At 33.8% G+C, this 27,069-nt stretch overlaps 1 protein-coding gene across 1 annotated transcript in view; it reads left to right on the forward strand.

Annotated features, from left to right (window-relative positions):
* LOC138327551 (androglobin-like) overlaps positions 1-27,069 on the forward strand; it is a 64,005-nt gene that overhangs the window by 23,909 nt on the left and 13,027 nt on the right. Inside the window, exons 8-37 of the mRNA XM_069273729.1 lie at positions 643-732; positions 2,255-2,440; positions 3,419-3,551; positions 3,925-4,048; positions 4,233-4,292; positions 4,480-4,595; positions 4,803-4,980; positions 5,218-5,311; positions 5,499-5,637; positions 6,627-6,779; positions 7,951-8,080; positions 8,276-8,459; positions 8,780-8,843; positions 9,300-9,326; positions 13,086-13,226; positions 15,671-15,707; positions 16,247-16,429; positions 17,033-17,056; positions 17,752-17,908; positions 18,287-18,401; positions 18,562-18,729; positions 20,273-20,414; positions 20,689-20,760; positions 21,702-21,719; positions 22,546-22,575; positions 24,251-24,265; positions 25,781-25,817; positions 26,127-26,221; positions 26,460-26,553; positions 26,832-26,966. Coding sequence (XP_069129830.1) covers positions 643-732; positions 2,255-2,440; positions 3,419-3,551; positions 3,925-4,048; positions 4,233-4,292; positions 4,480-4,595; positions 4,803-4,980; positions 5,218-5,311; positions 5,499-5,637; positions 6,627-6,779; positions 7,951-8,080; positions 8,276-8,459; positions 8,780-8,843; positions 9,300-9,326; positions 13,086-13,226; positions 15,671-15,707; positions 16,247-16,429; positions 17,033-17,056; positions 17,752-17,908; positions 18,287-18,401; positions 18,562-18,729; positions 20,273-20,414; positions 20,689-20,760; positions 21,702-21,719; positions 22,546-22,575; positions 24,251-24,265; positions 25,781-25,817; positions 26,127-26,221; positions 26,460-26,553; positions 26,832-26,966 — 3,141 coding nt within the window. The remainder of the gene's footprint in view (positions 1-642; positions 733-2,254; positions 2,441-3,418; positions 3,552-3,924; positions 4,049-4,232; positions 4,293-4,479; positions 4,596-4,802; positions 4,981-5,217; positions 5,312-5,498; positions 5,638-6,626; positions 6,780-7,950; positions 8,081-8,275; positions 8,460-8,779; positions 8,844-9,299; positions 9,327-13,085; positions 13,227-15,670; positions 15,708-16,246; positions 16,430-17,032; positions 17,057-17,751; positions 17,909-18,286; positions 18,402-18,561; positions 18,730-20,272; positions 20,415-20,688; positions 20,761-21,701; positions 21,720-22,545; positions 22,576-24,250; positions 24,266-25,780; positions 25,818-26,126; positions 26,222-26,459; positions 26,554-26,831; positions 26,967-27,069) is intronic.

The following is a 27,069-nucleotide window of genomic DNA, read 5'->3' on the forward strand; positions in this document are numbered from 1 at the left end:
CACTGACTCTGACTGACTTCTAGTTTGGTTTTGTTGTTTAACGTTAGCAAAGCAAATTGGAATTTTAAACATAAGGTTTGGTAACATAGTACACTAACTATCAAAATGAAAAACAAAAAATAAAAATTCTAATACGAAAGTTCAACTTTAAAGTTTATTTCAATTCGTAGATTTTTTATAGATTTGAACCAACTTTGCCATGCTCTTTCTGTAGCAGCACTCAGGTGACTGTCAAGGCCTCTTGGGCCTCTTGTCTTATACAGATTCTCAATTTCTCATCTTTTTGCAGTAATTGAGCAAACATCATTCTCAATGAATTTTCAGAGTTAGTGTTTTAAAAATGTTCATTCAGTTAATATGAGAGACAATACTGTTGATAACTAGACATTAGGAATGTAATTTATTTCTAATGTTTTTAACAAGAAAATCTCCCATGAATCATTTGTGATGTATTTTGATTTATTTAGCATATTTAAACAAATTTATTCTATCCTGGAAAAAAATATAAGATGTTCTTTGTAGTTTGCCTATCAAAATAGTTTATAGCATATTCATAGTTCAATAATCATTTTTGTTTCATAAAAAAAAAAAAAAAAAACCTGTTAATCCCCTGTGAAATAATAAAATTTTGTTTGTGTACAGTTACACTGGAGGGAGCCCTAGCAGTGAGTTCGGAGACTGCAGTATTATCCAGTGTCTGACCGGCTGGATCCCGGAGTCGATTCCTCTCCAGTAAGTACGGAACCTCACTTTGGAGGTCCACAATGCTATACACAGATACCCTGGGTGTTAGTGGTCTTCCTCACTTGGCCATACAGCTTGTCTCAACGTCGAAAATCAAATTGGATTCTTTTGATCTTAAAAAGCAAACATTAGAATTTCTGTAAGAGAGATTATTATTGTTATATGATAAATGCATATGTGTATATTTATAAAGTAACACATAAAAATACATTTGTTAGAAAAAAACCAACACTGTGCTTTTATAGTTTGCTTTAATACTTGACTAGTGGTATGAATTGGAGATTTCCTTCAGCTTTAGTTTTAGTCTAACACAATTTGTGAGATAGTTCTTCCAATGATTGACACAGAGAGTTACTGATTCGTTTAACTGGCTTATTTAAGTCCTCAGCCTTTCTGGGGGCCACTTGCTTTGGCATTTTCATGTCTGCTAGGAGTGTAATAGACAGACGACACAGCTGTATGGCCATCTTATCTTTACACACTTCAATAACAAAATACAGCAAAGTCAATTTTAATTCTCTGGAAGCAATTTAATATAATTTTCTAGAACTTATTGATTAACAACACTTCAGCAATGATTTTAACATTTTGATTGTTTATGAGATAGATGTGATGAGGCTATCTATAAGAATATGCTTCACTGTTATAGATGTGATGAGGCTATCTATAAGAATATGCTTCACTGTTATAGATGTGATGAGGCTATCTATAAGAATATGCTTCACTGTTATAGATGTGATATATATACCTTTAGTGTTGTGGTGTCACCTTATACCTGTATTACATGTTTGTGATGGTCCAGAATAGTAATATTTATCCTCTATACACTAATGTTGGTCAGCTTGTTTGTTACTGTACCTGGGCTGTTCACTAAATGTCAATACTAAATGGTCACTTCTGTAGAATGTATATTATTGTTCTTAATACAGTACAACAAAATTACAAAATATGAAGAGATGCACCTTCAGATTATAAATATGAAAATGTCTTTGATGTCTGCCATGAATTGGGTCAGTCAAGAGACAAGAGCATTTAGAATGTTCGGTGTCTATCCTGTTGTTTCAGGTCCCATCTCAATTCTGTTTACTAAACAGTCTCAAATCTCAAGAACTATAGCAATGCCATTCTCAAATGGAGACTGAGTATTTATGTCTATAAGGTAAAATGAAGTATAGGCAAATGGTAATATTATAACTGCTATATGAAAATTATATTACTTGTGTTTAAATGAAGGTTATTACCTGATGGTAATTGTTGATGAGTAAAATTACGTTAATTATCAGCGATATGGTTATAAGGATAACATATTATGATGAAGACTAAAAGAGTCGCATCACGATGCAATGATCACACGAGAATTGAACAGCCCTGGTGTCAGTCTATCCATTGTTTCTCCAGTATTAACCAGCACTTTCTGATTTTGCTTGTCACAGCTGACCAAAGCCATACTGGCTTGCGTGGTCAGCGTTTGTGTTTTCTGTGCATGCTGACCACTCGTCTACTTACACAGGGGTTTCCTGGCAACACCCCTCCCTCCTCCCGTCAACCCCCAGGGGGCAGGCCGCGCCTCGCCGTTAGTGTCCGCTAGCCAGGTGCTTGATAAATATTTCCAGCTAAGCTCCACGCCGCGATCCCAGGAAGGGAGTGGCCAAGCTCCCAGGGTAAAGAGCTCAAAGTCGACCTCTAGTGACAACAGGCAAGGAACTGTTCGGAGTAGTGTGTCTAGTCAGGCGTGTAGTGTGGGCTCTCGCGTATGACGCCTTTTTGTGGTGGTAGTTTACCGAATATATACATGTGTATTGTTTTGCAGATCAATCTCTGGTGGCAGTCTTGTGATTAATGATGAAATTTATAAATAATCAATGGTAGTAATAAGTTCATAAAGAGACTTTTAATATCAATAACAAAAAATAATCATTGTGATAACTTCTTGTATAAATTTTATTGAATAACATGTGCAGTGATTTCAGCTTTAATAAACATTATATATATATATTTTCAATTGTATTGATCCACAAGTCTTTATCATTGTTTATCATTAACTCTCATAATCTGTTTAATATCTAATTGTTATAATGTCAAAAGATTGAATGCATAAATGAAAAAAAAGGAAGCCTAAAAAATGATGAGGTTTTATGAAAATTAAGAATTATTAAAATACTACTTTAAATTTCCAAAAACAAGTTATTGGTTGAGTTATCGTTAGTTTTGTACTAGCTGCCATATTAATATGACTTTAACTCATTTTACACTTATAACCTGATATCAGTGTGTTGATGTTGTGAGTAACCAGAATGTTGATTGCTATATGTACTCATAATTATTAATGTTGTTCATTCCAATCTCTGTGTCGTACCTTTTCATTTTAAAATTTCCAATATTGGTCTACATCTTATTGCAATCTTATTGCATTTCAAAAACTCTATTAATTTCTAACCTTTTTCTTCTCTCATAAACAAAAAGAAAAAGAATGAAATTTTCTAAAATTTTATTTATCTTCACTTTCAAAATAATTTTGAATATTTCCTTGCCAGTTTTTTATATACAAAATAACCTTTAATTTACCACTTCTAATGAAACAAGATGCTAATTGATCAGTGAATACAGCCAGAGCTTCAGTCTTGGGTGTAGGATTGGAGGCATTCGTTTGATGATTTATTTGGATATTGAACAGGTACGGCCACATTAAGGAGGTCTGGGAGTTACTGAAGGGTTCACTCCCCGAGTGGAAACTCCCCCTCCAGGACTGGGAGAAAGCCTTACTGGAGCAACAGGAGGCCGAGAAAAAGGAGGAGTCAGCTCCTTCAGTATGTATAGGTCTTATACTGTACAAATTGTAATGGCTTTATTGTGTACTTTTCAATCAAATTGAATTTTATTGACCCATTCATGTTTATGTAACTTATAAAGAAACCTGATAAAATTTACATTTCATGACCATCACAGAATTTACGTTATTTCACAAGTTAACTGTTTGCATATCTATCCTTCTAATAGATGCATTTAAAAACTTTTTTGTTCAGATAAATGAATTCTTCTATGTAACTATTTAAAGCTCTCTATACCTTAGAAAAATATCAATTTCACATATCCATCATGTAATAATAAAGAATAAGACATATGTTGTACTGGATCTGATTACTGTCAGTTTATGACTTACAATATGATTGTGTGTTTTAGGAAACAGTTAAAGATGATAAATCTGAGAAGGAGTCGGCAAGTAAAGAAGGCAAGACAGAGAAAGCAGATTCTAAATCTGGGAAAGAAGGAGGAAAAGACAAGGGAAAGGATGCAAAGGACAAAGGTAAAGGAAGATGAGAGTATTCCTAGATATTGAGAAAGATGTACAGAGTTAAGGCCCTTTGGCAGGAATTTTCCTAATCATATGATGGTAGTACTTTTCATATTGAGATAGTTATGTTTGTTGATCTATGTTTGTTTTGATGTTATTACAAAAAGTTTTCAAAACTTTAATGTGTTAATTGTAGATAAAGGAGGGAAGGACAAAGACAAAGGAGGAAAAGACAAAGACAAAGGAGGAAAAGATAGTAAGTTCCACCCTAACTAATTCTAAACAAATAGACTCATGTTGATTTTCACATCAGTGAAAGGAAGGGCTTTAACTCATTAACCCTTTGAGTCAAAGGCTAACTAGAATAATTCATTATGAACATTCAGAAGTGAATACCTGAGTACCAATAGTTAAATGAAGATTGAAATTTCCTTTGTTTGTAGAAGAGAAATCTACACTAGAAGATGTTCCTGTTCCTGAAAAGCCTGAGGTTGTGGTGTTTGCTACATACTGGAGCACTCCAAAGTATCCCGTCAAAGTCTCCGTCCTAGGAGAAATGGTATGTTATATAAATGGAGTTCATCAAAAGGTCCCGTCAAAATATCCATTTTTGGAAAATAGAAATACTGCAAGTGTATCTTAATTCATTTGTTTTATGTTTAGACATTTAAAACATTTTAAAATAATTTACTTATTTCATGTAACAACACAATACAACTAGGAATAAGCATTAATTGTTTAAACTTTCTTACTGTATCCATTCCAGGCTGATGCCAGTGAGAAGCTGAGACAGAATGGTCTCTCCCATCTATACCCTCACCCAGTGTGTATCACACAGACAAGGTCTTGTCCTCTAGAGCCCCCACCCCCTCCAGAGAAAATCCCTGCATGGAAATTGATCAGACCCAAGAAAAAGAAGAAAACACCTTCAGACGAACCAGTTTGTAAGTGTTACCTTGAATACTGTGTTTTATAATTACAATTCTCATGATTTCCAGAATTTTGATATCAATCTTTTAAAAATTTCAATTCATTTTCAGAATTTCATATTCATTTTCAGGATTGTATATATATTTTCAGAATTTCATGTAAACATTTTATAGTAAGCATATTTATTTGCTAGTGAGTATTTACAGTAAAGATAATTGTAGTTTAGTGGAAGATATTGTCTATTTTGACAGCCACACCCGAGCCACCAAAACCAATCCAGTGTATAGAGATCACTTCCTCATTCCTAAACTACAAAGTCAGCCCAGTGCCTATACCTACAGAGACGTAAGTATATGAATAGCTTTACAACCATCTATTTAATACCACCAATCTTTAATAGAATAAGTTTTCAATCATTTTCAAAGTAAAAAAAACCATTAGCTATAATGTTTGCAAAATATTGTGATGTGATTATTTCAGTATAATATATTTCTAATTGAATTATTTTAATATTTCTATTTCTAATATAAAGGCATCGACCTCGATCCTCGTTAGAGCGAGGAGGTACAAGATCTCGACCAAAGTCTACCTCTATAGAGGAGACGGATGAGAATGCTCCTGATCCAGTGAAAATCGAGGGGGAGGTCGTAAATGAGCCCCCACAAGCTGAGGTAAACTTGATATCGTACATCACTAACATCCTTGTTACTAACAGTATTCTGTTAGACAGCTCTGGTATGGTTCTAAATACCAAATGTACAGGTCAACTGTTCCATTTCAAACTTATATAATATGAAAGATCTTGTTTACACAGTAATTGATTTTTTCAAGGCAATTTTGACAAAACATGTATGCTTATTGCTGTAAATAACTTAATGGCAATGCATTTTGTTCCTTTAATGATTATATATAGCCCATTTGGAAAATAAAAAATGCTCTCAGCACTTTTGTTTTATTCGTGAATAAAAGACACTTGTCTGTTATGCCTCTGGATTTATAGAATTAAAGTTAAACTTTGCTGAAGTCAATAACATGTAATCAGGACACATTGTTAATTTTAAAAATTCAGTGCTCTATTTGAGCTGTTCAGAAAAGAATCTGATAATCAATACATATATACAGAGCATGTCTTACAGATTTACTGGGTTTATTGAACAAAGTTCTGTTTATTGTTCTCTATGTTTCGTTCAGTTTTGTGTTTGTATAATTATTAAATAATTATAAATCAATATATGGAATATTGTTTTCTTGAATTTTGGTGAAATTAACAAAACATGTATTAAAAATGGTAACAATAACGGTTTTGGTAATTGTGAATTATAAAATTAAACATTATTACAATTATGTAGCCATAATTGTCAAATTATAAAACTTTCGGTTTATGGTGTAAAGGTAACAAGCTATAAGTGTTGGTGTTGAGTTTTATTTAGAGATTTATATTAATTTAAGTTGATTTTGGCATTAATCTAACTAGCTAGTGACTTGTTTGCTTTATTACATTTATAATTGCTAATTACAATAGATTAGAACAATAGAAATGCTAGGTATTATATAGACAGGATGAAACTACAGTCTCCTTTTCATGGTTCCCAATTCCCACTGTGGCTGCCATATATAGTCATTGACCTCGCTATTCTGACCTTGACCTTGTTTAAATAAGGAGCCTGTAGAACCACCTCCAGAGCCAGAAAAAGAGGAAAAGCCTGAAATAAAGCCAACTAGCCCAGGGCCACGCATGGGCAGACGTAAGTCATCTGCCGCCAAGAAAGAGGGCAAAGAAATTCAGGAGGGAGGCAAAATGATGAGCCGTGAGGTAGGTCAAGGATCAAATCAAAGGTCACCAAGGGTCAGGCATTCACAATATAATCAGAACCCTCAATGTATAGAAAACTTTCTCAATCTGTTACTTGAAAAGAAAAGTTTGACATGGAAATTTACATTTTTATTTGCAGGTTTAAAGTACTTGTTTCTCAGGCCAATTTCTTTTTGAAAAAGATATAAGGTTCAATTTCAGAATAATATGATAATATTCTCTGCTTTATTGTATGCTATCATATTATTATTAAACACTTGTAAATGAACACTAACATAATTCAGAGATTATGGTTGGCCTGATAAACTAGAAATTAATTGTGCATGACCTAGATTTGCTAGTTATTTACATTATGTAGTTTACGGTACCCCACTCACACAGAGGAACATTAATATTAATGCAGTCTGCAATGAAATCTTAATTTGATAATGGTTCATGCATGTTTATAATAATTGAAATAACAAAATTTTCTTTTAACATGTACATTTGTTCCAGAATATGTCTGTTTTCATGAACTTAAATTCAAAGCGTTTAAATAGAAAATACTCAAATTGTGCAGATGGCGGTCTGGTAATTGTTGAGTTTATTTACATACTATTTTAATTACATTTTGTGTTTACTGGTGTTGAAAGAAGCTGAAGAATTAAGCTTTTTTAATCAAATAGTGGTTTTAATGATTGCTTTATTATTTGCAAGTTTCTAACAGTTTTCAGGGATTTGGGTTTAATGATACTTATCACTTATGATGTACAAGATTATGTAGAATATGCTAGTCAAATGATTCCTATCTACCATATATCACATATCTAATACTATTCCATCGTTGCATATTAAAGAGTTATCTGCCCTTGTGGGCAGGTATGGATTGTAACATCATGTATTTTGACTGTAATGAAATATTTTTCAGAGAAAACAGCATCAATTTCGCTCGCAGAATAATGACATTACATCCAAGGTACTTTCCCACATTGAGGGAGATAACTCTGTGGTATGCAAAGACAGAATATGTATTTACATGTATATGTAAAGGTAACTTAGTGAGAATCGAGTGGTTAAGCTCGCACCATTCTTCCATCAGCCATTCACCTCTGGGTTTAAGGAATTATGTGGGAATTTCTGCCGTGTACAAAGCCCTATCAAATTTTCATGTCTTTGTGATCATTGCTTTCAGTCGTCTCCTAAGATTCCCAGGAAGAGTGGCAGTGCTGAGAGGACCACTAAGCCAGACCGAGGGAAGAGTGCCGGGAGGTCAGACTCCAGGTCAAGTAAAAAGGAACAAGACGACAAGGACAAACTGAAAGGTGATAATATCAACATTCACTGATATTCATGTCCTCACTAAATTAGACATTTTACTGTGTTTGTATACCAAACCTTTGCTAAGATTTTATTCTCAAAGTAGTTTAAGAACTATTATAATAGCAGGCCAAAAATTACCTTTTTTTTTTTACACAAGTTGAATATTTTATCAATTATTTAATCCCATTTGTTATCAGGAGCGTTACAGCAGATGGACTCTGGTCTGGCCCCTCCCCCGCCCCCTACTGAGCCAGAGGAGCCCCTCCTGGATGGAGAGGAAGGACAGGAGCAGACAGCCCCAGAGGATGGAAAGAGAGACGAGGACGAAGCCAAACCAAAGAAAGTCTGGATGGACTTTGAGGAGTTCTGCAAATGTTTCAAGTATACAACTCTTTAATGCTTTTAGATCATTTCTGATACATCATTGAAAGAATGTTTTGGGAAGAGTTTGATGAAAAATTATCAATTTACATTTAGATTATTCTCTGTGTTATGATTTGAATATTTTTCTGTATTTATGATTATTTAATTACATTAAATTAAATGACAATTAAATGAAAAATATCCATTGACGTATTCACATTAATCATACTAACTGTTCCACTGCATACTAGATGCTATGTAAATCACCACAAAACTGTCTCTTAGTGCTATATTGTGAAGACTACATATAGTAGATAATATTATGTATGTATTTGTAGGACCCTGTACATCTGCCACAAGCCACAAACCTATGCTTGTAACCAGAAATTCTCCGATTTGAAGGTAAGTGTCCCACCCCTCACCACCCTCGAGGATACTTTACCAGTATAGGCCTGGTGATTAAGGGTAAGCCTTTCCCCTCATACATTCTCCCCCACAGATTCCTCGCCAGTGTAGCCCCTCAGGTGTAGGGCACGCCACCCGCGACTATATCCCTCGTACAGGGGGCCTTTGGACCAAGGTGCTGAATTCCCATTCCTCGTGATGTAACGTGTGTGCTGGCTTTTATAACCAAATAATGCATGATTTCTGTGGCTGGGTTTTAAGTCTGATGATGTTAACATGTTTCATAACCTATAATAAGTGCCAGGATATTATAATATATCATACATATTTATAAAGCTGACAACATAGATTTGTACTCATAAACTCTTCATTGTAGTCAACTGACCTGAACCTGATCAATATTAATGTTGAAAGTATTGTTTACAAATTTTTATTTTTTTTCCACGCTGGAAGAAATTGGAAAAAATATACAATATACAGGTTTGTTGTGGGATTTTTCCGAAATCAAAGCTTTTCTTGTCCATCCATTATATACATATATATATATTTATAGGCATGCATGCAGATGTTGTATCATAATCAGAGAGAGTCACCTATAAGAGACACCTGATGGGTCTTACCTGTGTAATTAACTGCTGTGCTAATTAAGCTACAGTAGCTGTAGTAGACCTCTCCTCTCTATAGGCATGTCCAGTGTGTAGTATTGGTGGCTTTGGGGCAGTGATTCTCTCTTGTCTGTGTAGTGCAGAATCTTATGAGGTCTTTTTATCACCCAGAGTTATCTTCTCTTGTTAACAGGTATTAGTTATTACTGGTGTATATTGTTACATCATTGATTTGTATGAGAAAATCACCTCATTTTCTCACAAACTGTAACGCACAAATGAATAATGTAGCAATCTTTTATCTTGATCTTTTCATGACAAGGGCAGACAAATCTGGGTTAGGAGAGACGGAATACTGGTGCATGATTATAAATAGAAAATCTTTGATAATGCAATAATGATTTATGATTTACAGTTAATGTCACAGGTATGTTTAAGTTCATTATTGTTTTTGTTTATATTTTTTTTATTATTTTGCAATTGGTGAGGTACCTCAAATGCATCAGCCAGATTAGAAACACGAGCCAAGTATACTGGGAGCTGCAATGTCCCTGTGTAATCTATGTTATAGGCCAGCTAGGTTTTCGTTTATTGCATTTGATGAGGTACCTCAGATTAAGCAACACTGTATCGCATATATATTATCCATTAAGCTATTTGTTACCTGACCAGTTTAAATTATGATTTGCATTATAGATGTTACCCAATACTAATATTATGATATTAAATTCTAGATAAAGTGGTATCAGTAAAAGATCAATCAATTTATCAGTTTTACCAAATATATTAAGTTATATTCATTCTACGAGAACATTAAAATTTGTATATATATCGGAAAAACCCCAGTTCTAATGGAAATTAGATCTGTCGGTTTTACTGTGATATGTCAGAAAATCACATGGTGGTGAAATGCGTGTGAAATGTTCAAACTTCTCGCTGTCCGCCATTACACATTGTGGTCGAATATCTTGTATGCCGAACCCAGTCCCTTGCTCGTAGAGTAATGCTACTTTTGTCTAGAACAGCTCAAATCGCTCTGACAGAAGTGTTTTTACCTTATTAGGTGAATTGTCTTGCCTAAAAAATCATTATACCACCTCCACAGTGGTTATGTAGTTCATTTGTTTAACGTGCTTGACTTTGGCTCGGATATGGGTACAGCGTACATATTGTACCTGCTTAATCGTATTGATCAACGATTTGTAATTACAACGGTATCAATTAAAATACTAAACAATGACGTGGAATTTGTCAATATCTTATGTTATATGTTTCATAAGAAATGTAGAATAATACATTTATGCCATATTTTGCTTCTTGGTTATGTAAAAGAATTAGCCTGAGTGAATTGTATTAAGTTATATTGTGGTAAAAGTTCAATTGATGAATTTATATTTCAAAGTCTTAAATAGAGACCTATTACATTTGGAATACCTTTTGTCTGAGCGAAATGCCCACCAAATTGTCATATAAATCCATTTTGACAAAATTCTATTTTTAACAACATTGACATTGTTTAAAAAATCCCACGTTGAATTTTTAGTTTGGCCTAGTTTAAAGATGCTTTAAATATATATTTAGTCAGATTGCAGATCATCCAAACTTATACAAACTACCTTATCATAATGGTAATTAGTGTGTCCATTTACCATCATAGGTCAGATTTAACATTTGACAAGGAACCCATGAATTTAGTTGTCAAGGGGAGATAATCTGGTTGCACTAGCATGGCAATGACTTGATTATCTCCCCTAAGCAGATATGAATCTGAATCATTTATACTTACCGATGTAGAGTTAAGTGAATTTTGAACAACAATCTCTATATATAATGGAAAATTAAGATTGAATGATTTGCAGCTATATAATTAAGGAAGTTTACATTGATGTTTTACACTATGGTTGAGCTTGACATTAAAGTGTAATCATTGTTTAGCAATTTACCCAAGTTTGAAATGAAATCGATCTATAAAGGATATTTGTTATCTTTCTCTGTCAATTCTTGGATAATTATATTATGTTTTAAGATGGTGTGTCATCGATAGTAAACATTGACTGTACAAGCTACAGTACATTTGTTTTGTTAGATCATCTCCAAAATATTCCTTAGATCTTCTCTCAAATGCATGCTGGTAGTCATAGTTTATTAATAATGTAGAGCGTGAATAGTATCAGAAAGAAAATGTGAGGGAAAATATATTCTAACAGAATTCAGGTTATCAATTTGAATATTGATGGTTAGTGTTGAACATATAGTATTGTTCTTGCAAGTACAAGTCTGTATGTTAATGTTTTAGAAACTGCATGAATATACAAATAGTTATCAGACCTGGGGGCCGCGGTGGCCGAGTGGTTAAGATGTACCGACATATTACCACATGCCCGCCACCTCTGGGTCGCGAGTTCGAATCCCATGTGGGGCAGTTGCCAGGTACTGACTGCTGGTCGGTGGTTATTCTCTGGGTACTCCGGCTTTCCTCAACCAACAAACCTGGAACGTCCTTAAATGACCCTGGCTGTTAATAGGATGTTAAACTAATCAAAACCAAAGTTATTAGACCATTCTATGATAATTACTGTTAGGCACACAGAGAGTTATATCGGTACACACACTAAATAGTGATCTCACAAACTATCAGTTACCGGTAGATATTTTATCTTGGTTGTTCGTAGGTCTTCACATTTCTTTTCTTTGTGCACAATTTTTCTTGCTAGATGTTGAGTAAATTTGTTACCAAAATTTTGAAATCTGATCCCTTAAGTTAGTTTCAGTTTTACAAGATTATAATGTGTGAAATTGTATAAGCAGATATTTACCAGAAGCTTAGATGTTGTGCTTTCTAACGTGCTACTGAAATATTTGAGGCTCCAAGTTCATAAAACAGTCTTATGTTTGGATCTAGCCAATCATAGAAGATGATATAAAAAGTTAAATCATTTTTGATTGGCTTAGGCAAATATTTAAGTCTATAATATTGTTGCAGTTTTGACTTAACCAATCACAAAAGATAATATAAAAATTACATCATTTTTTATTGGCTTAGGCAAATATTTAAGTCTATAATATTGTTTCAGTTTTGAATTGACCAATCAAAAAGATGATACAAAAGTTACATCATTTTTGATTGGCTAGGTGAATATGTAAGTCTAAGATTAAATTGTTTCATGATCCTGGAGCCAAACATGTATGAGTGTTATTGGCTTATTATTTATTTGTGTAATATTAATTTGTGCTGCATATAAAAATGATTCATAACATCGTTGAATGACAAATGAAAAATTGAATGATAATACCAGGTTAATTCTTTAATTTTGTTTGGTTGAATTATGTTATGATTGAAATTAAATTACCTAATCATAATTTTGAAAATTCAGAGGATTGTTTCTGGCCTTTTCATCTGAAATTATACGCTACTTGTATACTGATGTAGTGATTTTACCAGCTCATAAATATGAGTGGCAAAGGATTCCATTCTCTTATTGATAAAAACGGCAGAAACTTTCCTCAATGTAACTATTTGTAGCATAAAACAATTTAACACAGAGCAGAATTCACAAAATGAAGCTTTTCTTGGTTTGAGAATTGATAATGTGTGTTTGTAGCTTTTTGTGTTTGACTGAGCTTCACATTACAGAGCGTGACTGCGTCCACTGCACCCACTGGTAAGGGTGATAAGAAGTCGGCGCCTAATACAGCAGGGGTAAATACGTCCTCCTCCAAGACTGCTCAAACTCCTACCCATATGCAAGCACCATCTCCCACAAACACCCTAAGTGTGAGTATAGGCAGTCACACTTCACTGCATGGCCTCCCCAGAATCCAAGGCTCTCAACCCCTTAAAAACAATATCCAGTTAACTTTTAAGAAAGTTACATAAAATTCAGGATATTGGAAAGTCATGAGAAAGGTACCTAATGATGTATTTGATAAAGTTATCTCCCCTTTATTGTAATCCACAATTAAATGATCTTTTTATAATGGAGGACTCCTAGTGCAGCCCCACTTACATCAGTGTAAAGGGATTGCTTTGTTAAAATTTCTCCATAGAATATGGTAACTTCCTTAACTTTTGCAACACTTTCCTTTGGGTCAATTCTGCAAGTTTAGAAACATTGATTTGATGAAAATTGGCTGTAAATTGATAGTGTGGCTGTAAATTGATAGTGTGGCTGTAAATTGATAGTGCTTATAACAAACACATATATGACAAAATTTTCATGCCATTTTGAGTGATAAAATGATATCACTGCTCATTGCTAAGTAGAAAATTTTAAATGGTGTATATAAAAAAGGAAACTAGAAACGACAGAATTTTAATTTTGCAATACTTCCCATACAGTTGAATACTGAGAGCCTTGGATTTCACCCTTATAAAAGTGTTTTGAAAAATCTAGTTTCTACAATTGCATAAATAATTTGAAATAAGTGTAGGAATTGAGAAGGAAAAAAAAAACAAAAAAACTTTTATATGTTATTATTGAAAAAGTTGATGAAATTGGAATACATATAACTTCATGCCTTTTGCCTTAGTTTTTAGACAGAACTTGAGCACAAATTAATATAGAGGTATAATTTTCACACCTTGATTTTGTTTGCCTTTTGATTGTCATGGAGAAAGCAAAAAATTCATTTTAACAATTTGAAGGCAGTAGAAGTTTCACTTACATGTAATGACGATTGTTGTCACTGATTTTGAATTTTGACAGATTTACACAATATATTACCTGTTCTCACCATACCATATATGGTATTAGGGGAGGCGGTGATACTGACCCTGCAGTGAAGTTGACCCTTTATGCTTGTATAAACAGAACTTTACAGCTAATGAGCACACCTGCCTACAGGTGTTCTATTCTCTAGTTATTTTTCTTTATTATTTATCAGCTAGTGCCAGAATCCTGTGCTTTAATTATCATATAAAATTCTACGTAGTTAAAATATATATCTTTTTATATAATATAATCATTTATTTTATATAAATAAACATACATGTAGCTATATATACATTATCTGCAGAAATTTCTTATTCTCAAAGCATTTATTTTTCTCAATAAACATATTTGCTACAAATATTATCTGCATTAATTTCTTTGCTTTTGTATATACATCTTAGTCCATATTGTCTGTACACAGATGCGACCTTGAGATGTCCTTGTGGCCTTGCATGATTTCTCTTGTACAGTACCAATGTAGCATCCATTGTCTTGTGATTTGTTAGTAAATTCTATGAAGAATGCTCTGATACATACAGCAAATATTTCATAGTCTTTATCTGTGGTAGAGAAAACTGATGACTAAAAAGAAGAATTTTGTATGACAGAAACAGGAAAAAATTTCTGTATAACTCGCGAAAAAAATTTAGAAGTTCAAAAAACATGTAAACAGATCTAGATTTATTACAAGCATACACTGAATTGAAGTTCCTTATTTGTCATTTTCCCCCACAATGCATTTTGTTGATTTTCCTCACATGTTAACATTAAGAAGAAACCTTTCCGTTAATATGACCAAGGACTCGGACTGCCTGAGTGGATAATGTTTGCTGCATTTTGCATGCCCTAAGTCACCTGCTTTTTGTGTACATAACTTACCGCTAAACGGTTTTTTTTATTGCAAAATGATTTTATTAATACCCATAACAGAACTAACTTCAAGAAAACTGTATAACAAAAATTTGAATTCAATTCTTTGAAATTAACTTTAGGACTTACCAAATCAAAACAAACAGATTTTTTAATGGGTATTTTATACATTTATTTTTAAAACTAAATTGTAGCAGGTTTTGTCATTTTGAGCACGTTGATCACTGTACAATTGCACAAGTGTGAAATGGTGTTTTAAGATTGGGGATCAAGATCAATTCAATTTTCTTTGCTATTTACAGTTTTGAAATTAGTCTTCCACATGTCAATAATTTGCTGTATCTTGAATCTAAAAATCACTTAAGGATGCTATTAATTTGGCATGAATCACAAATATTCTTTCTGTTTTTTTAGTATAAATTAATATAGATTCTGCTTATTTATAAATTCAAATTCATAATTTTGCAAAGCATCACTTATGCATTTTGGGTTTTGAGAGGCTTTATTATGAATTACTTAGTTATGGTTAACTGTACCTGTTAAAGGAGAAGAGAAAATAAAAAATATGTTCATAGATGTAAATACCATAACCATGTATGTGTGTATACTTATGAAGTAACCTTATATTTTTCTACAGACATCCGGATCTGATGACAAGTCTCCTCATTATCTCTGTATCCTTGATTTACAATTGGAATTGCTTCTTTTCTTTTGCTTGGAAAACTTTTTTTTGCCTAGTATTATCATTGATCAATGAAATGTGATGATCTACACTTGTTGAAAAAATAGTTTTATCTCAACTTTTGCCTATTTGATCTTTGAATGAATCATTCTGTAGCCTGTTGGCCAATTTCAGTATAAATTCAAACAGAGGCAGACAACATTTTTTTTCTATTTAATTTACTTGTTATAATTTTATCTCAACTTTTGCCTATTTGATCTTTGAATGAATCATTCTGTAGCCTGTTAGCCAATTTCAGTATAAATTCAAACAGAGGCAGACAACATTTTTTTTTAATTTAATTTACTTGTCGTTATAATTTTATCTCAACTTTTGCCTATTTGATCTTTGAATGAATAATTTTGTAGCCTGTTAGCCAATTTCAGTATAAATTCAAACAGAGGCAGACAACATTTTTTTTTTAATTTAATTTACTTGTCGTGATAAAATTACCAAAAAAAAGGAAATTTAATGCCTTGACTTCCTAAAAAGATGTGGATAGTCTGAAGTCGACGGAGATCGTGGTGAACTTTTCCTCACTGTCTCGGTGGCACGATCCCCCGCCCACACCGATGGAGGAGAAGAAATCCCATACCAGTGTGAAGGGAGGAAAGGGTAGTGAAAAAGACCCAGAGAAGGAGCTCACCAACATCACCAGTAGTAGTGTCATGGAAGGTAAAGATTACTTTATTGATTATTTGATAATTAAATTCCATCCATATTCAGTCAAAGAAAGATTTCAATATTACATATCTTATACATATATAACCTTTCCTCTCTTATTCATGAATACCAAAATCCTCTTTATAATAATAATGGATAATAATGAAGATTCCCCCAATAGATAAAATTTGGGTTTTTTATTGGATGATGCTGAAGTCCATTTAGCTAAATGTAGAAATCTTTTCTAGCTCAGTGGATAATGTTAAAGTCCCTCCTCATTGGTTAATTAAGAGCTTAATAACTCGAAATCGACAAACTACTGTAAAAAAACAAAGAAAAAAAATCACATTGCATTGGACCACTAGACAGTTGCCGCTTTGAAAATAGCAAATACCTATTTATGAAAAAGTCCATTCTAAAAAAAGAATAGCATTGAACGATGGAAGACTGAATTTAGTTGACTGTTGTAGCATACAATGTATAACAAAAAGTAATCTTTCCATCAAAGATTTGATGGAATTGATTGTAGTCTTTCCTTAAGTAAGTTGGAAAGCGACGATTTTGAGATTATCGTTGTTGTGTTTTATCAAACCAATTTGTAATTAATGCAAACAGAGGACCTAATGTATCTAAACGAAGGTAAGATGGTGACTGTGGTTTTGTCTATTGGCCAACTCTGACAAATTCTGTTTATATCTCATTTGTTTGTAGATTTATTTATCATTTGTGTCTTAAAGATTTGGTGAAGGTAATACATTTGAGAAAAAAAAAAAAAAAAAAAAAGAGAAAAAAAAGAGAGAAAAGAAAATAGAAAGCAGTGGGTAGTTTGGGGTTTGAAACTTTGAAGGGCAGGTACTAAATTATTATTTTTTAATTTGAGAATTTTCCCTGGTGATAATTAGTATGATTTTTTCTATTTTTATGTTTTTAAGTTTTTTTTCCAGTTTGCATCATAAATGTGGTGATTTGTTGACTTTGTTTTGTTTTTAGCATTTTGGTGACCGTAGAATTTTGGTGTCAGTCTGTCTAGTATAGTTTAGTATTAGTTTAGTATTGAAGATTTAACATTATTATGTAATCATGATTTGTAAAATCCTTTTGGAGATCATTTCTAGAAATACTGTAATTGATGATGATAATGTCAGTTTAGCCAAAGAATATTTTATCACATAATGAAATAGATAGATTAAATAATGCTTTCATTTGTTCAATTTAGATAACTCCAATTTTAATTGCATCATAATCTTCTACACCAATTAATAAAAATAATACATTAACATATGAAAACGACAAATATTATAAATTACCTGTAACACATTTCCATGGCTATACAGGGTCTGTAGTGGGGATGGAGACCAAAGTACCGCCCGTCGTCCACCCAGGATCTTTGATAGCCGAGCCGTACTCCTGGAAGAGCCTTGTTACAGGACAGCCTATCCTCCGTCTGAGGTCTACAGCTACTCGAGCAGCTGTACTCAACCTCCCAGCTGGGTAGGTATACTCATCTAGGTTATAAAGACTTTCTTGGTGAAAATCATATTCACTACTGGTTGAGGATATCTATTCTACAGTTAACAATGTATTGTTAAATTGTTAAATCTATATAAATCACTGTGCTTCTAAGTGTAAATGTTTCTTAAAAATCTTACCATATTCGATCCAATAAGCGCCCAGGGCATTTAAAAAATTGAAGAAGAAAAAATAAATGAAAAGTTACTTCAGAAGACAAAATTATTGCAAACCTTTACAGTTTTGATAGTCTTGGTCTTATGTCCAGGCAATTTAAATTGAGGCCCCAAAGTCTATATGCTATCTCATATTATTGATATCCAATCTGCTTAATGATGTACAAGATTGTTTGTTTTACAGGCGCCACGTACTGCGGTTCCAGATGACGGCACCACTTGGTCACCATGTACATCTCTGCTCCACCACACCATTTGTTTTTGGTGACGAGGAAACAGTGATGGCACAGCTTACAAAGGTAATACTTGCGCTATTATACTGACCTCTAACCTCTGACCCTCCTTCTGAATTGTGTACTGGAGGCAAGATTATTGAATGATACCTATAGTTTTCAATATTCATTTGTAATTACTTGTGAGCACAGTCTGAGAAATTGTAAATGAATCTACTATTTACAGGAAAGCTGTAGGTTTGTGGACAATGCCGTACAAGTAATGAATAGTATTGGCAAGTGTATAGCTTACTACAATGACCGTGAGGGATTCAAACAGGCCTGGGAGGAACTGGTCAACTTCCACTGTCCCTACAGGAACGACAAACTCATGTCAAAGTCCAACCACTTCAAGGTAGGTAACACAACTACCACTGTCCCTACAGGAACAGCAAACTTATGTCAAAGTCCATCCACTTCAAGGTAGGTAACACAACTTCCACTGTCCCTTCAGGAACGACAAACTCATGTCAAAGTCCAACCATTTCAAGGTAGGTATCACATCTTTCACTGTCCCTACAGAAACGACAAACTCATGTCAAAGTCCAACCACTTCAAGGTAGGTATCACAACTACCACTGTCCCTTCAGGAACGACAAACTCATGTCAAAGTCCAACCACTTCAAGGTAGGTAACACAACTACCACTGTCCCTACAGGAACGACAAACTCATGTCAAAGTCCAACCATTTCAAGGTAGGTATCACATCTTTCACTGTCCCTACAGGAACGATAAACTCATGTCAAAGTCCAACCATTTCAAGGTAGGTATCACATCTTTCACTGTCCCTACAGGAACGATAAACTCATGTCAAAGTCCAACCATTTCAAGGTAGGTATCACATCTTTCACTGTCCCTACAGGAACGACAAACTCATGTCAAAGTCCAACCATTTCAAGGTAGGTATCACATCTTTCACTGTCCCTACAGGAACGACAAACTCATGTCAAAGTCCAACCATTTCAAGGTAGGTATCACAACTTCCACTGTCCCTACAGGAACGACAAACTCATGTCAAAGTCCAACCACTTCAAGGTAGGTAACACAACTTCCACTGTCCCTACAGGAACGACAAACTCATGTCAAAGTCCAACCACTTCAAGGTAGGTAACACAACTACCACTGTCCCTACAGGAACGACAAACTCATGTCAAAGTCCAACCATTCAAGGTAGGTATCACAACTTCCACTGTCCCTACAGGAACGACAAACTCATGTCAAAGTCCAACCATTTCAAGGTAGGTAACACAACTTCCACTGTCCCTACAGGAACGACAAACTCATGTCAAAGTCCAACCACTTCAAGGTAGGTAACACAACTTCCACTGTCCCTACAGGAATGACAAACTCATGTCAAAGTCCAACCATTTCAAGGTAGGTAACACAACTTCCACTGTCCCTACAGGAATGACAAACTCATGTCAAAGTCCAACCACTTCAAGGTAGGTAACACAACTACCACTGTCCCTACAGGAACGACAAACTCATGTCAAAGTCCAACCATTTCAAGGTAGGTAACACAAATTCCACTGTCCCTACAGGAATGACAAACTCATGTCAAAGTCCAACCACTTCAAGGTAGGTAACACAACTACCACTGTCCCTACAGGAACGACAAACTCATGTCAAAGTCAAACCATTGCAAGGTAGGTAACACAACTACCACTGTCCCTACAGGAACGACAAACTCATGTCAAAGTCCAACTACTTAAAGGGAAGGTAGGTAAAAAATATCTCAATGTCCTTCTGAAAGAATGAATTTATGTCAAAGAACAAGATATGATTTATGTAAGAAAGGATTATTTGACAGCTTTTGTTCATCTTCATTAGAAGAGAGAAGTGACTACCATATTTTATAGAGTTTGTGAGATCTTTATTTTGATGCTGTTTTGTTTCAGATCTTCAATGATGCACTTTACAATACTCTGAGAAAATGTCTGGCCGATATTGCCAACCAAGATGTAGCTTTTGCCTGGCGATCATTCACATTTGACTCTACAACCAAAAATATCCTTGGTCTTCCCTCTAGCAGTAGGCCAGGTAAGTTCATGATTCAAAGATACTTTAAAATGAATAGTTTTAGTTAGTACATTCTTAGCAAGAATACAAATCATAGCAAACATTTCATAGATTCTTTGATAAATACCACTTATTGTTCAGAGGTGAAATACTTTAACAGAATGTAATAAACATGATTGACTGAAACATGAAGAAGAAAAGTTTCAAAGTTTAATTGAAATATTTGTATCTCATTCTTTAGAAAAGTTTTAGTTTTATACGACTTGCAGCTGAAGAATTGAATTTGCATTTGCAGCTACCGGTATGACAAGTCACCGAGGGTCAGCTAAACCTTCCAAAGACCAGGGCAAGGAAAAGGACAAGAAGCGTAAGTCAAGTGACAACACTGTCTGTCACATTTCAGGGCCTTCTGTTGTCTTTGCAAGAAGCGTCACCTTTTGTTACATCATCATGCCAGATACCCCCCTCCTGTCACATATCCCATGTTCTTGAAGATGTGTCACAAATGTTCATCGGATTTACCTTGTCACGGTCCTTGTGCATCCATTGCCCCACGTTGAAGCCTGGTCTCTGATTGTGCTCTTAATGTGCTTGTGTGTTTCATCATTCCCCAAATATCTTGCAATGCAACATGTCTTCTAATGTTTTGCTGTGTATCATGCCACCGTTACATCCCTGTTATTTGTTGCTAATTGCCACCTGCCTCCTGGTGCCTGATTATTTTGCAAAATCCTAAGTGGTACCTGGTTAACTGATGCACTTCCAAAAATCTTTTCTGGTACCTGGTTGCCTGTTGGGCTATCCAAAATCCTTAGTGGTGCCTGGTTGCCTAATTGCCCATGATAACCTCATGCACTATCCAAAATCTTTTCTGGTACCTGGTTGCTTGTTGCACTATCCAAAATCCTGAGTGATGCCTGGTTGCCAGGTTGCTTGGTTACCTGATGCACAATTCAAACTCTTGTCTGGTACCTGGTTGTCTTGGTGTGTTGGAGCCTTTCCTCAGAGTTTCATTGGTCACGTCACACTGTATCACTTGTATATAATAATGCATGTGTCACCCCCTCACAAACCTGCATGGCAGTACTGGTATACAAGTGCATGTTTATATGTAAACACAGCTCATTCAATCATCAATGTGTAGATTATTAAAACTTATTAAAAAGATAATAATAAAATAAAAAAGTTTAATTTACTGACAAAAACTATCATGATGACATTAACAATTGTATAAAAACTGTGTTTAAATAACCCTGTTGAGATGTACATTGTACATTTGATGTAATAGTGTTAGCCATGTGTTTTCAGGCATGTCAATATCTCATGGTAAAGTATTCCTCACTTTTAGTTCCGGAACCATAACTCTTGTCTTTACTCACGTTCTCATGATGTTGTTCTTGTTTATAACATTTCATTAGATAGTACATTGTACCAGTTAACATTTAGTTTAGGCATTGCCTAAAATGATTTTGTATTTGGCACTTGTCTCTCCATCAAAAAATAAAAGAGTACAAATATTAAACTTGTTTGGTTAGAGCTGTTGAAATTTTGACATAAAAATAAAATTAAAAACAATAAATGAATAGATAGAAATGGTTCTAGTTGTTAGCATCAGTATATAAACATTATGAAGTCCCAAATTTTGATTTTCATTATTTCATAAATTCATAACATTATCTCTTGTCTTGAGGACTAGAGAAGATATTGATTTAATTTTGTCTTAAATTTTATAAAAGAATACTTAATCCATTTTCATATAGTAATAATCATCCACAAAAAAGTCCTTGCAACATTTAATCTGAATCATTAATAAGTGTGTATGGTGAGAGTTTGTGGATATTTGCTGGTGGATCAATCCTTACTTGTGAAAATTCAAAATCAACTTCTCAAACTTGTATCTGAAAAATAATTCATCTCAAAGTTAAAGTTGTAAGTGAATGTGTGAGATGTGCTGTGTGTACATGTAGTAACATATTTATACTCAGATAAAAGGTGGTGGACTTTAGTAAAATGGTGATTCATATATTGTTTCTACATCATATAGTTCTTCTCTGTTTCTGATTGCATATATACCCACCAGACCTCTATATCCTATCATTATATATAAAATGGCACATATATATTTAATGTATATATCCTTGCCTCCCTTCAGGAGTTGCACAGCAGGAAGTCAAACCCCAAGGTAACGATGGTTTTGTAGACGATCGTAGGTCACCAAACTCGAACGAGTGCTAGAAATCTGCTTGGACATCATTTTGATCTTAGGCTATTTTTTGTTATATTAATTCATATTTCCCTTTTTCGCTTAATTCATTAATATTTACAGGTTTGAATTTTTACCAGATGACAGTGTCTTGTAGCTGAGTTTTTGCGTCCTGAAGATTGCTCCTAGATTTATATTTTGTTTACTTTTCCATAAGTAATGGCTTTTGTAGATACATTAACACTATTTCCATATCTCTTTAGAGGACTAAACAGTTACTGCGGTTGTAAAAGGAAGTGTTTTACAAGGTGTAGGGGATACAAATTTTCTACTTGATTTTGTTTCTTGAAGATTTTACAGGCATAGTGAAGGTTGTATTTGACATTTATGATATTTCTACACTGTTTGTGTCTTTAATGCATTCAGACTACATCAAGTTTCCTTCATTAGATACATCACCTTTTTTTTTTTAAGCAAATTGCACAATGTTTGTTGTATGCTAGTTGAAATTTGCACGGCCTTATATTAGTTTTAGTAGAGGTAGTGTCTATATCATCATATCACTTTTTATGATGGTGTGGTAAGTTCACGTTTTGAGTAGTGAATCTTGATGATAAAAGTACATGACATAAATAACTTTAGCTGAGTTGAGTTTATGTAAAAGTCAGTCAGTAATGGAAAAGGATGTTAGAGTTTGGATTTGTATCGATCAGTTGAAGTTAACTCTCTGTATGTTCACATAAACCTGGAAGGCTTCTGTTTATAAGTAGAACTTCAGGATATTGTTTTTCAAAAGTTGCAGTTATCCATTTGCCTTAATTAACTCGTGGTTGGCTTAAAATGAATGGTGCATGCCATCACTATTAGTATGAACAGCGTTGGTTTATCGGAAATTTCGGTCAATGAGTTGGTATATTGGGCCTTCAGTACATGTATGAGTGAAGATTTTTCTTGTATATGAGTGTATTAGCACAGTAGTAAATGTAGATTATATTGCTACTAAAATACCTTAATTATAACATTATTAGCAATTACTTTATTTTACAGTTAATTTAAACATTTGATTTCAGCATCAGCATATTTTTAATTCTCATTAAACCAAGAAGAATCAACAACAATTCCTTGAACCATATATATATATAGTGCCTTTAATCTACAATTTATGCCTGTAGTTAGACTGAATTAAATCCCATTAAAATAATGTAATGCTTTAAATATAGTCTAAATATTTCCTTTTTATCAATTGATTTTATAGATATTAGTACTATATAGAAAATTAACCTGGTACATGTCGGTCAACTGCTCTCTTTCACATTTTGTAATCTTAATAACATGTATATCCAAAGTAACAAAGCTTATTATACCTGCACTGAGCACATCCCTGTATCTGAACTCCCATAACCTGACAACCCTGTGTACCTAAATTACCTCTCTGCTACTGTGTATATAACCGGCTATCCGTCAAAACCCTTTTGTAACTAGTAAACTTGCCCAAAATCCTGCATTAAACCCTACGTTTTTTGTTCCTTTGTTTTTAAATCCCTCCAAACCCTTCCAATATAACCTTACATAATATATGCGCTTGAGTTTATGTCCCCTGAGAGCTATATAATGTTCTAATATGTGTTTTTCTTTTCTGCATGCGTCCCTATAGAAACGTCCGTAGAGGGTATGTCAGTTTTACCTACATTGTCTAACACCATATTGGCTGCTATGTGTTTGATGGTTTTTATATGAATATTACATATATATATATATATGTATATGCATGTGTTATTATATGGTTGGTTTAGCAATATAGATACAGTGAATCTTGTCTGTTTGATTTTTGTGCAATATTTAGTAATAATTTTAAGAATCCATATACTTTTAGTTTTATTCACCTATTGAGACTAGAATAGTTTATTATAAAATTATAGGGATGGGGGAGTTCAGCACAGGTACTTGATGCATTTTCAAATATATCTGATTAAGTAATAGGTGTATTAATTGTTAAAAGGTTTCAAGTGCCTGTGATTAAAGTACGTAATTTTATACAGGTAAGTATGTTTGATCAGACAAGATTCACTTTAAATTGTTGGACATGGATTTATATTTATTTGGTGAATATGTTTTGTTTAAACAGAAATGGTTTCAAAGTTAACATTTTATTTCAAAGGGTGGAGATTTAAGTTTATTTTTAGTGTTTTAGTTGATATGATTGAGATTCATCCTGAACATAAAAATCACAGTAGATATTTACTGAAATGAGAAAAGGATATTTCATGATTTTAAAAGAATTTAAAACAACGCACTGTACACTGGAAGAAAGTCTGTAAGGATCAAACCCTGTACAAATTATTAGCTTCTTCAGTTGTTGTTTTTTTTTTAATATCAAAGCAGGGCATCAAAAGATTTGAGAATGATATCTATATTCCTCAAAATAGTCTGATATAAAGAGCAAAGAAGGCAAATATCCATATCTGAATTACAGTAAAACCTCTTTAATGTCAAGGTGGTAAGATCGCGGCATAACTTCAAAGATAGTCAAGTGTTCAAATATTGAATTTGAATAATTATTGTTAAGCTTCTTTGAAACATATGTCAAGTAAAATTGATTTCAAAATTAAACGGCTAGGTCTATCAAGTTTTACAAACTCAAATTAAAGAGGTATGGCTGTATACTGTGTGAGAAAGCTATGGTAAAGAAATTGAAATAAAATCAATTAGTTAATTATAGAGCTAGTCTCAGAGTAGTCTTTCATCAGTAGTGAATCTCAAAGAAATGTCAAAGAAAATTTCAGGATGTTTCTCATAGGTTTTTGGAGTAGCCGTATGTTTTGATGAAGTGGTGTGATTGGCTAACTAGAAAAGTAGATTTATACAATCAGTTCTAGTTTAACTGGGTGACATATTATTTAGATTGGTGGTATACCCTAGTAGTTTGTTTGGTTTAATTTGGAATATTTAGGAAATAAAAATCAAAAAGTTCCCTTTTCCTTAATGAGCAATGTATAGCAAAGAGCACATTTACAGTATTACCAATTCAATTCATAAAATAAAAACCTTTGATGATAATGTTACAATAACTTTATTCAATATTAATGATAATAGCTTTGTTACATGTGCAATATCAGTTTTACTTTCACTTTTGATTTGTTTGTTTCATTGATCCTTGTATAATTTTAGATATTATCTGTTTCAGGTGAGGCAGACAAGATAGAAAACCCCTGGGCAAATAGGTACGATGTTACATGGAATGTTCAGGCTGAAGTTTTCTTATAAATAGATATAATACACTTCATTGAGATTTATGTATTAAGAATTTGACTTGTCAGGAGGAAGGTTGTCATTTGTTGACCTGACTAATCCTAACACAAAGGTTGACATATTCCTTCACGGAGCTGAACCATGTTAACTGTTGTAAGAAAGAGTTCTCTTTGAAAAGTAGGATGGCCATTATAACTATTGTAGATGCATGATGTTGGAAATGCTATACATGTACATAGATAATAATGACATGTAATTTGATTTGTCATTCTCTACAACAGGGAACCCACCACGGAGGAACAAGTGGCTGCCATAAGGATACAGAAGGTTGGCAAGGGATATGTTGTACGCAAGCTTCTCAACGCTCGTACACCTGGTATGTACAGATGTACAAATGTAATTGATTAAAAATTTTTAAAGGGGACAACAAATACCCTGTACAGGTCGTAGCAATATCTTCAAAGGAGATATTTAGTTTAATATTGTAACATTTAACATGCAGCTGCAATTCGAAAAAAGAGTAGTTTCTGCACACCTTGTCTTTTCCTTTGATGGATTGTTGCAAAGTCTGCAATCACATATTATTAGTCTAAATTAACCTTCATTATTTAAAGGAACGGAAGAGAACACCAGAGCCATGGAAGCACTACAGAAATCCTGGGCCATCCTGGAACAAAACATTGAACAGAACGGCCTCTATCTCTTCAGGTATGTCTTCTCTGTCTTTGTATATAAATAGTTTTATTCTCTTGAGGTAATGGTAATGATTGTTATATCATCAATTATTGTGCCAAAATCACATAATTTTCTCTTAAGAATATAACATAACAAATCAATATCTACCTGAAAGGGTAGATGCAAATACCTAATAAAGTCTGACTTTTTAACTTCACCTGTACGATGCTTTAATATGAAATTATTGATGTTAAGGAAGTATCATCTGAAGTAACTATGGGATTTAAAACTGACTGACAATTTTCCTCCAGGTACATGTTCAAGCTGGACCCTGAAATTATGTCCAAGTATCCATTTTACCAAGATGAGTGGAACAAGATCTCCTATGCAGATTACACAGGACAGTACCCAGACCAGCCGGCCAACAACTGGTTTGTTGTATTCAGGTGCGTAGTCTGTTGATATTGATAGTCATAGAGTTCTTTCTGGTAGAAGCCAGCATGTGACATATACACATGAAAGACTAACCGTTAAATGCGAAGTGTGACT

The sequence above is a fragment of the Argopecten irradians genome, chromosome 1 (assembly GCF_041381155.1).
Source record: "Argopecten irradians isolate NY chromosome 1, Ai_NY, whole genome shotgun sequence".
NCBI classification, from domain to species: Eukaryota; Metazoa; Mollusca; class Bivalvia; order Pectinida; family Pectinidae; genus Argopecten; species Argopecten irradians.